The following is an 11,805-nucleotide window of genomic DNA, read 5'->3' as shown; positions in this document are numbered from 1 at the left end:
TCTTGGAGGGCCTCACCATAAGTCCTGTGTGAAGGTTTGTTTGGGTGCCTCTCTTGGGAGGCCTCACACCTGTCTTGTATATACTCTTTTGTACACCATCTCTCCAGTGCAATCCTGAAACCTGTTTGTGTGTGTGTGTGTGTGTGTGTGCGCGCGCACACGCGTGCTTCTGGCTTTCTTATAAATTCAGCACCTCATGTCTGGGGAGTCCTGATGTTCTCTGCTTATGGAGAAGGCAAAAATGGTTTGCACCTATCATTCCTTTTCCTTTATAGATGTATTGAAAAAGCCAAGATAAATTTTGTGAAACACAAATGCCATCAAGGTCAAACTAGAAACCACAAAATCATGATCACAATGATCACAAAATCACCAGAAACATTTATGTCTCATTTTGATAAAGAAAAACAGGGATCATTGAATGTGATGTAGTTAATCTTTGATACCTTAAATAAAAATCTAAATATAAAATATGGCTAATATAAAATGCAACAACATATGTTTAAGTTGGATGCAGGTAGCTAGGAAACAGACTGATAGAGACAGAAATGAGAAAAAAAACATTTCTCAGGGTAATTTTCATGAAATAAAGCTTCCATTTGCTAATTTAGATTGGGCACTTTCAGAGTTACAGATTGGAACTTTAAAAATGCTGTTGCATGTGTGATTTATTAAAACCATACTCATAATGAGCACTATTGGTTTATGTTTAATGAACATATTGGTACGTATGGTTTATGTAGGTGATGTCACAGTAAACACTGGATTTAAGCTCACTGATTCAGCAACTCTCACCAAACTTTTTCTTTCATTGTAGCCTTCTTTTTCTAGGCAATGTCATTGCATTTGGATTAAGTGTGAGCAAAGTTCAGTAATAAGAACGTTTGGTGGCAATGGTCTCGTGCCAAGGAAGCCAGTGCTAGGCAGGGCAGGAGGAAAAGCTGTGTGTGGCCTCTGCAGGTCCTTGGCAGCAGGGACAGGCAGTTAGAAGTTTATACTGACTCTCCATGCTTGAGTGTAAGGGGATTTTAAAAGGTAGCACATTTCTAAGCAAGAATTACAAAATACGTTTTGAAAAGCATTGACAAGGAAGTCATTTGGGAATTCTCTGCCTCTTGATGTACACATTTTTGTGAGTTAAAAGAAACGATGTCATATGTAAAGGACATGTCACTTCTCAGGAAATATGTTTTTCAAGTTAGTATAAAGCAATGATATCAAAGGCATATAATCTACAGCTTACAAAACACCATAAAATATTCATTTGTGTCTGCTTCAGAGAGCAACCTGGAAGTTAGCTGTGGGAGACTGGCAGGTGGAGATCTGGAAACCAAATCCAGAACTTAGCTATGCGCTTCCTGTGTTCTATGCAGCAGCAAAAGCAACCATTATATATCTTCCAAATCATAAGTTTCATTTTGTGGGGGATACAAATGATTAATGGTGGGTAATTTGAAAGACAAAGAATGATAAAGAATTTTTCAGGTGATATTTTCCAGGGCAACCTCAGTGATTGTTTTGCTTTGAGGGAGAGTCCTGTTATTTATCCCAGAATGGCTTCAAAGTCATGATCCAACTCCCTCTGCTTCTCCAGCTGCTAGGATTATAGGCACACACCACCAGAGCTGGCAGCAAATTCTTTCAACAGTCACACAGAGCAGAATTGCTTTGTGTGTAAATGGTCTTGAGGGTCAAAGCTTTCGACTTGATTTTTCTTCCCATGGATTATTTTGGATGCGGTTGGTCCACCTCATGCCAGTGTTCTATTGCACAGTGCCTGTCTTACTCTGCTGTCTTTCCAGGTGAGCTGATCAATTGGCTGGCATTGGATCGTGAGCACCAGGGGCATCATCACATGACTGTCCTAGTGACAGACCATGGCTCCCCACCACGGAATGCCACCATGCTGGTTTATGTCACAATTACTGACATCAATGACAACAGGCCTTTTTTCCCTCAGTGTCTCCCAGGAAAGGAATTTCACTTCAAGGTTTGTGAAGTAGATTAGCAGGGAGCTTGTAATGCCTTCAGAGTCATTTGTTTTCATCGCCACCTTGTGGTAAAAGATGTGAATTCACCAAGTCACCCATGGCGTGTCATTGCATATAATTCCAATTCAGAATTGCATTCCCACTTCGATTAAAGGAAATATAGTCCTGTGCCTTGCATATAGACATGATGTCACCCCAGTGTCAGCCACAATGGCTCATGCGTGGGCTGCTGCTGCTTTGCCTGCACCTCTGAGCACAGCTTCTTATGTACAGTTGATGTGCAGGCATTTGGATGCAGTATCAGTGTGCAGTCCTGACATGAGCATGTGGGGTTTGGAAGCACACACCCAACTTGTAATCATACACATATGACTTCATCATTTCCTTTCCACATTTTGTGTGTGTTTCTATAATAAATTACAATGGTGGTTCATGTACTTTGTAAGTAAATATATATGAAATAGGTGAATCATGCATATAAAAAGCTTAACTACAGATCTCCAAACAATTGAATTGGATGTTTAGACCCTGATGGGGTATATGTAATGAACAACTCAGAAGGGTGTTGAGGAAGTTGGGGGATTTAAATCAATCTTCCAAAGCCAGAGTTGAAAAAGTCTGGCAAAGGCAACAGTATTAGAATGATATTTATTATATCACGAAAATCCCCTGTGGTTTAAAGGATGTTTGAGTGCCACCCATGAATTTCATTATCACTCCTGGAAAATTCCTACTTACTGTGAGATATATTTTCCGAGATAAAGGAAGCTATTTCTGTTAACCATATTTTGGAACTGTAGCAAGTATCCTAAACAATAACCTGAGAAACTTTTGTGAGAATGCTAAGCCCTTTAAGAATTTCAAAAAAAAAAAAAAAAGAACTATTTAGTCTGGCTTCGTGGTAATTAATTTATTTGCATATTTGGTTCAAATGCTCCAGTTCAAATACTTCAAACTGTATAGAAAACTAACGGATAAAGTGGATTCCTTTTGTGAACGTCCACCCCTGTACCTTTCCGATGGTAGAGATTTGAGTGGAGTGAAGATTTTAGAATTGTTAGTAGGTGGTTGGTATAATGTGTTCTTTCATTTAGAGGCCCACTAATGCATCTTTTAAGACGCCACTGACTCATCTGTAAGCTGTTTGTCTCCATGACAGGCTTTGGAAGGTCAGCCAGTCAATACACTGGTGACAACTGTCTTTGCAAAGGATCTCGATGAAGGACTCAGTGCAGACCTTACGTACTCCATCTCTTCAGGTAAAAGCCAATATTCATAGAGGACTACAGGCTTTTAAATTTTCCTCTGTCACTTATCCCCTCTGTCTCCTTTGAGGAAGATACCTTCTCCTTGATCACTCAGAACTCCCTACACTACTTACAATATAAAACCAAATTGGCAAACAAAATCCAGTTGCTGTTTTTGATAATCACTTCATATTTAAGAGCACAAAATAGAATGTCGAAAGTTTTATGGAAACCAGTAGTTGTTTCCCCATGCCCTCAATAGAAACAATCCATCTCTCCGGTGTCATCCCCTTCCCCACGTCCTGCCTTTTTGTGTTTATAACCCCTGTGTGAATAAGTAAAAATTACGATTTGATTTAAATAATTAAATTTTAAAAATTAAAAAAAGAAACAATCCATCTTAAATGCATGACTTGTGAGAACCATGGCACAAGCCAAGTTTTGCTGCAGGGAAAGTGGAAGTCAATAGACAAGAAGTGGTAATGAACATGTGGTATGCTGGAGCACCCATAAATGTCTATGAAGATTGCTCGTAGGATGAAAGTGTCATGTTTACCTCTATCATACCGCAAGTCGTACCTTGCATGTAGAGCACTCTATGGTGACTTTATTGAAACAGCCTTACTTTCAAGCTTTCCCTTAAAATGCTCAGTCTTTCTTTCCCTTTGTCCTGATAATTTTCTTTACTTGACATTGTGTTTGAGAGCATTTTAAAAGGCATCTTGTGCTTTATCTTGTTTGACACAAACATGGGAAATCCAGAGACAACGTTGTCCTTGCCTGAAGCAGATTTGATTCTCTTCATGAAAACCCAAGAGGTATAAGAACAGATGCTGAAATTAATATGTCTGTAAACTTCCTGGGACCACTGTCATCACATGATACTTGCTAACCTTTCAGAGATGACACTGTTCCAAAGGTCTCAGTCACTGTGGTGAAGTCAAGGAATTAGCTCAGGCTAATATATATGGGTGTCAAGGCCATTGCTTGTTCAGACTTTTTCTGAACAGTGGGTAGTGAGTGATTGATATTGGTACTATTGTCTGATTTTTTTCAAGGGGATACCTTTAACTCCTTACGTAAGGTCTAGACTTGTGAATGAATGTAGGGGAAATTCTCGCAGAATATGCTTTAGACCTTTATGAAAAAATTATAAAGCTTTAGTATAAGACATGAAAGGCAAATGAAGTAAAAGGCTGTTTATGTACTATTCATGTAAGGAAAGCCCAATGGTCAAAAGAAAAAAGTATTTATTGGCTTAGTATATTTTCAGTTGAAATGTTAGTCAGTATTTGGTGAAATATGACAAGCTTGTTCTAAAGTCATAAGCAAAGAGAATTTAAAAAAGAATTATCAAGACAGTGTCAAAAGGACAAATGGAAGATGTGCCACCATAAGACTTCAATTCATAAAGTTTTCGAAATGAAGACACCAAAGTACCGATAGACTAACAATAGACCAGTTGACGAGATAATTCATCTAAGTAGATTTGATATACAATATGTAAAAAGCAGATGGACCATCAATGCATGATACAAAGTTAATTTGTTACCCAGATGAAAAAATAAATTGCATATCAACTTTTTACTATAAAAATATATCATATTTAAATGTCAAAAAACTTAATTCTTAACAGAAGAAAATATAAGAGGTTGATTATTTGCTGTTAAGGGAAATATATAACTTTTAAACAAGCAAAATTTAAAGATGTAGATAAATGCAATTACATTAAAATTCAGAACTTCATAATATATGATGTTGTTTTCATATTATAAGTCTCAAGTCATAGATTGGGAGAAAATAATTACAACCTTTATAATGACACAGAATTGCAATCAGCTTTACTAAGAATTTCTGAAGATCAGAAAGAAAAGGATAAGTGATTTAAAAGCCAAGCAAAGGATATTGATAAGTATTTTTTCAGCCAGAATGGTACAGCCAATTTTAAAGCACGTCTCTTGAGTATAACAACTTTGAAGAACAGAGACACGTGTGATGAACTTGCAGGGTGCTTGTGCTAGGTCCTGGAAGCAGCCTTCCTTTTGTTGTCCTGGAGCAGCTCATGTGTCACAGAATGAGAAGGGGCAGAATACTTGTTTGAGCTTTGTTTCACATACTTACACTCTCTTTGAGTAAGATATGGCCAGGAAAGTGGTCTACCTACAGCTTCAAATGCACCAACCTAGACACATTGTGGCATTTATTTGAAGAAGTCAACTCATGACAGATATAAGAACTCTACTTCAATAGTGCACTAGGATTGTCTCCATCCTTACTGGGGACTAGGACTTAGTGGTTCCTCATCTTCTCCTTGGTAAGGAAGGAAGTCCTCCTGTCATGCTTCCTGTTCCTCACAAGGAGGTGCCATGATTACTTCACATGTAAACATTGTAGATCTTTTTTGTTCTGGCACACTGGGGCAGACTATCTTCCTATGACCCTTGCTAAGGTTAGTTAGGTGTTTGAGATCTTTTCATGACTTTTCTCTAATTGTGAGAGTAGTCAAAGAACATGAAATAGCCATGAAACGCAATGGATGTGAAAATACACACACATATACACATACAAACTTACCCTCCAAACAATTACACATGCACACATACATATGCAGTCACAGAAGTGCACACTCTCAGTCACACATGCTCATACATGTACACACTTAAGTCATACATTCTCACATACACACATGCCCACACATTCACATCCACATACATATATTTACAAGCACACTGACATACAAACACATACATATACACTCATACTTACACATACATAATCAGAGAGAGGGGGAGGAAAAAGAGAGGGGGAGAGCTTCAATCCTGGTATAGGACCTTTATCGGAAAGAATAGAGCACTATGCCAGTTAGGAAGGTGACTTTCCACAGGACAAAGATAGGGCAGAAGATCTGGAAATGAACACTGACTCATTTGTTTTTCAGATCCGCCGTTCATAAAACACTGAAAATCACTCCACGTAAAAGTTGACACTGATGCCCAGCATGCATTTCTGAGTGTCGAGAATGCTGTTTTTATGTGTGCACTCGATTCTTTTCTTTCACCTCTTCCTGAGTTCCAGGACATGAACTCAGTTTAAACCTGTGCAGTGAGTGCCTTGACCCTCTGAGCTCATTTGCTGGTCCCCTGAGATGTTATTTTTAAATTAACTTCCAAGAGGACACTTGGGACAATGCATTTGAAGCATATAATGATATGTATGGTCTGTTTTCACCTGATCTGATTACTAAATAAAGTTGACAACATTTGAATATAATAATGTAGCAAGATAAAAAATATAATAGCAACATGGACTTTTATCATTCATCAGAGCATTCCACAGGATCCCTGTGAGACAGAAATGAGCAGATGAAAATAGAAATCACAACTCATGTGTTTCATAGCTGCTGACTTCACACTCTTAACTTCTTCATGGCAGAGGTCCTTTTCTATTTACAGCCCTGAGGAGTAAGTGGACTGAGCTGACTCAGTGGCTGTGGTAACAGAGAATGGCTTTGTATGCTTGAGCTTTGTCTGAGGCCTTCCTGTTGTTTGAAGTATTCAGATTTCATTGAAAATTGTAGTCTATGATTTAATTAAGCACGTTGGGGAAATGAGCTTAAATTACTTGTATTTATGTGAACCTCTGATATATTTTGGCATGTATATTTATTGACTTACCATCTACTGTAAAGGCCTAGAAATTACAAGTAACCAAGAAAGAGTGAGAACTCCCTCTCTTACAGATTGTGGACTCACAGAACTATTTTCTACCAAAGGGAGCCAGAAATTAACAGAGAAATGACAGATGTCAGATCTTAGACAGTAAATCCATAAGAAAAGCCTGCAGTACCCAGCATATGACACAAGGGAATTGGTACAGACTTATTGGGCCTCTGTCTAAAAACCCAGGGACTGATTTTGAAAGGATTCTGCTATTCAGTGATGAAGTAATTTGAGTATCAGTAAAGATAACAGCGGTGATACGCTAAAACCCTTTCCTACACTGAGATGTTCTTGTGGCTTACAAAATTACTTGGGATCTAGAGGAACATCCCAGTGTCTACAAAGCTCTTGTTGCTCCTCCAGAGGACCCAAGTTCAATTCCTAGCACCCACACCAAGCAGCTTACAGTTGCTTGTAGTTCTAGATCAATGGGTTCCAATGTCCTCTTCTGGACTCTGCAGGCACCAATGTTAGTTAGAAAATAATCTTCTTTTATTGAAATATTCTTGTTAATAACAGAAGTAAAAGCAAGAGGAGCTACCTTCACTGGAATACTTAATGACCCCACAGATCTAGGCTTTGAGCCAGCGGGACCAACATCAAGATCAAAGAGCAACTGATATTTGACTCTGAAGGAAAATACACTATTTTGTGAAGCACTGTCAACAAAAATTCTATGAAAATTGGATCAGTTCTCCAGATCTACTTTCTGATCTGAAACACTTCAAAGAAACCTAAGTATTTAAGAGGAAGGGAAAGGGATTAGGAAAGAATTAACCTGCACACTGAAGATATACCAACCAAATGTAGGCCATTCCTGATCCAGTCTCAACAAACAAATTTCAAAGGCAAAATATGCATATGGGTGGCAGAAATCTGTAGATGGTCTTACTCTGTAGCTCAGGATGGCGAGGCAGGATCTTTCCACGGCATTATAGGCACGCACCACCATGCCTAGCCACCCACCCTTTTATTTTTATGTACATAATCTAAAAAAAATGTCTTGTCTATGTTTTAGTGGCATATTAAAATTAAATTGATATTAACAGTGGATTGACACATACATGTATCAGTATACTGTGAAACGTTTGAATAGGGCAAACATCACCTCAGACCCTCAAGGAATTAAAACCTAGTTAAAATTTTATAGCTCTTCAAACTCCCCAAAAATTTAAAGTAAATGCATGTTCTGAATTATGAATATATTAACTGAATCCATCCCATCTTCTGCTTTTGGGGGGATTAATATTAGTTTCTTCCTTTGTGTGTATAGATTATCCTGTTCACTTTAAGATTGATGCAAACAATGGTGAAATAAGAACAACCACGATCCTTTCACATGACTACAGATCTTCCTATAGGATGACAGTCATCGCCAGTGACCACGGGGTGCCCCCACTTCAAGGACAGGCAATTATTAATATTCAGGTAGTGTTATCAATGTAAGATGTAGAAGAACATTGAGAATGTCATTTGATTTTTAAACAAGTGGATAGCATGAAGACATTGCCAGTATGTGGATCCTATTTCAAGAGTATACTACACACAATGCTTACCTTCTCGTTATTGTTCGGCAAAATTTAAATCTAAAAAACTTCTGAACTAGTTATATATTGTTATTGGCAAGTCTTCCTTCACTACCAAACATTTGTGCTGTTTTGGATGTGATGTACAAAAGGAGACTTTTTCTTACTTAATTCTGATTGCAATGAATTGGTAAGGTGGGCCTTGTATGGAAGTAAATGGCTACCAGATAAATCACGTGTGTTTTTGAAAGTTTTAAAGCATATAACCATTACTTCAAAGATTCACATTAATCATAACAACATCAACAAAAACACCAAGACATGGAAAATCTTTGTCACAGGAGAAAATTATCTCTAACTAGTCAAAATTAAGGTGACTGTGTATAGCTAGACTGTTTGTTAATCATATGATACTAAGTGATGTTAACATAGTATAAATATAATATAAGCTTATATGTATACAATAACAAAGAGTTTACTTCCCTAAGACTACTGTTTTCAAAATATGTCTTTCATAATTAAAATGTTGGTTATGAGAAAAATTAATGTGGTCATACCTTTAGTTTTGTTTCAACAAAGACTCACTATTTCAGTGCCCAAAGGTCTCATTGTAGCTAGGTTGATCTCTAGAATTTGGGATAATTTGGAGAATTAGCTGTTTAATATTCACACTGAAGAATTACCACGAATGTTCCAGAGGAACTTTGGCCCAGCCTTGCAAAACAGTCATTCATGTATTACAGCAAATTAAAAAGTGTACTCTCTTTTCTCCTATATGTAGCAAATTTTATCTTTTAATACATGTTATAATTCTAATAAATGGTGCTTGCTCAACCATTAACCCATATATTAAATTAGCATGTATATAAAACACAAATAAAAATCAGCTTCTAACATAAAGTCATAATATATATTGATGTTTAAACTTACCTTTTAATAGTGGTACTTGAAGTTTTAAAATACTCCATATCAACATTTTTTCTTTGTTTTTATTTTAGGTGATACCACTCTCCAAAGGGAGATTTTTTATGTCTCAGAATATCCGACATTTAGTTATTCCAGAAAACATGAAGCCGTCAAAAATCATGAGCCTGATGAAGTCACCTGATTTACTTAAACATAACCATAGTGGGAAGTTATACTTCAGTGTTGTTGCTGAGGACAAAGATGACCACTTTGAAATTGACAGCTCGACAGGAGATTTGTTCCTAACTAAGGAACTTGACTATGAAATGACATCCCATTATCTTATCAGGGTGATTTCTAAAGATCACAGCCAAAGCCCTGCCTGGAACAGCACAGTCTTCCTTAGCATTGATGTGGAAGACCAGAATGAACATTCCCCATCCTTCCAGGATGAGTTCATTGTGATAAGCATAGAGGAGAATGTCTCTGTAGGGACTGTGGTTTATGTCTTCAATGCCAAAGATGGCGATGGCAGTTTTCTGAACAGTAGGATACAATACTTTGCAGAATCCAGACATGGTGGAATGAACCCGTTTCTAATCCACCCCTCCTCTGGTGCATTGGTCACTGCATCTCCCCTGGACAGAGAGAATGTTCCAACTTTCATTTTAACTATAACTGCATCTGATCAGGCTGTGAATGTGACAGATCGCCGATGGAGGTCACTGGTAGCAGAAGTGGTGATTTTGGATGTGAATGACCACAGCCCCACCTTTGTATCCTATCCCATCACCTATGTGAGAGAGGATGCTGAAGTGGGTTCTGTGGTGCACCGTATAAGTGCCCAGGATCCAGATGCAGAGATGAATGGAGAAGTAGCATATACTATCCTCTCAGGAAACGAGGACATGGTCTTTGTGCTAGACCGCTCATCAGGTATAGTACTCTGGATGCCACTTCTGTGTTATTTTATTTTGCTAAATGTTTTGTTATGCTTTGTTTGAGACAAGTTCTCCTATATCTCAGGATGAGTTCAAAGTCACAATGTAGCTGAGGATGACACTGAATTCCTGATCTGCCTGCCTCTGCTTCCTGAGTAATCAGATTGCAGGTGTCTGCCACTATGCTCAACTTTGTAGGAAGAAAATTTAGCACTCCTAACATTTTAGTTTTCTGAATATATTATTCTTGACTGGACTCAGTGCTGTACAATAGAACTCCAAAGGTCATAGTTTACTTAATTTAATCCATTTTCCCCTCATTTTCTCCTCTATGCATCAGACAAATACCACTCCTCTTGATAATTCTATAAATTTGATTATTTTAGATACCTTAGGTAAATGGAATCATGCAATGTTTGTCACTGTATGACTAGTTTATTTCAGTCAGCCCAATGTCTTCAAAGTCTAGACATGCTATCACACATGATGAAATTCCCTCATAATTTTTAAGGACCATTGCTTGCTTGTATCATATTTTCTGTTTCCCTTCATCTGCTGATAGACTTTTGAGTTATTTCTAACTTTGATTATTGTGAACAGTACAGAAGTGAACTTGACATTGTCACTACCTCCCAGGGACCCTGATTTCAATTCTCTTGCATAAATATTCGGAAGTTGTGTTATTGAGATGTACGATCCTTTAATTATAATTAAAAGACTCTTAAAGCTACTGTAACTTCTCTGGAAAGATGGGGCTTTATGATTCTCTAGCTACTTTTGAAATGGTTTTGAAAAAAATGATTTTGAGGAATTACCATACTGATTTCTAATAGTGTGCAATAGTTTTTGAAATCTCTGTATTCCTACCAACGCTTTTTGTTTATTGTTCTATAATAGTGCCACCCTGGTAGTTGTTATATGACAGATTCTTCCTAGAGAGATATAACACACACACACACACACACACACACACACACACACAGAGAGAGAGAGAGAGAGAGAGAGAGAGAGAGAGAGAGAGAGAACATTGTATATGAAGAATTATACTTGAACTGTTTGGTGATATTAGCTGATTTGTAGCTAGCTCTTATCTTGTGGGCCGAGGAGGATGCAGTAAGCACCACTGTGAGCTTTTGAAGTAGGGAATGCTACTAGAAGTAAAGCAAAGTGGCTGTGTTCCAAATCAAGATCATGATGCAAGGACTTTGGTGTGCAAATGCGCCCCTGGATCATGTAAGCCAGCACTGATCAGTAACTGGAAGTAACATACAGGTTTTAATGGCTGAATTCTTTGCTCATCTGGGATATTGGTTTTCACATCAGTTGCAGTGTTTTAATTTTTTACATCAGCATTTACTCAAGATCATTCGCTCAGTACAAATGTCACTGACTGCCAATTCAGAGATTGTGCTGTCACTGTGTTGTCAGATGCCACCCACTATGCTTGTTTTTAAATGTGATGTTATACAAAAATA

General features: G+C 37.7%; 1 protein-coding gene across 1 annotated transcript in view; it reads left to right on the top strand.

Moving 5' to 3' along the window:
- The window catches only part of Dchs2 (dachsous cadherin-related 2), a 203,670-nt gene that overhangs the window by 134,699 nt on the left and 57,166 nt on the right, over nucleotides 1-11,805 (top strand). The window contains exons 6-9 of the mRNA XM_028789503.1: nucleotides 1,803-1,990; nucleotides 3,151-3,250; nucleotides 8,231-8,385; nucleotides 9,482-10,325. Coding sequence (XP_028645336.1) covers nucleotides 1,803-1,990; nucleotides 3,151-3,250; nucleotides 8,231-8,385; nucleotides 9,482-10,325 — 1,287 coding nt within the window. The remainder of the gene's footprint in view (nucleotides 1-1,802; nucleotides 1,991-3,150; nucleotides 3,251-8,230; nucleotides 8,386-9,481; nucleotides 10,326-11,805) is intronic.

This window comes from Grammomys surdaster, unplaced genomic scaffold (genome assembly GCF_004785775.1).
Source record: "Grammomys surdaster isolate TR1022 unplaced genomic scaffold, NIH_TR_1.0 125834, whole genome shotgun sequence".
Lineage (NCBI taxonomy): Eukaryota > Metazoa > Chordata > Mammalia > Rodentia > Muridae > Grammomys > Grammomys surdaster.
This window is presented reverse-complemented; position numbering and strand designations above follow the sequence as displayed.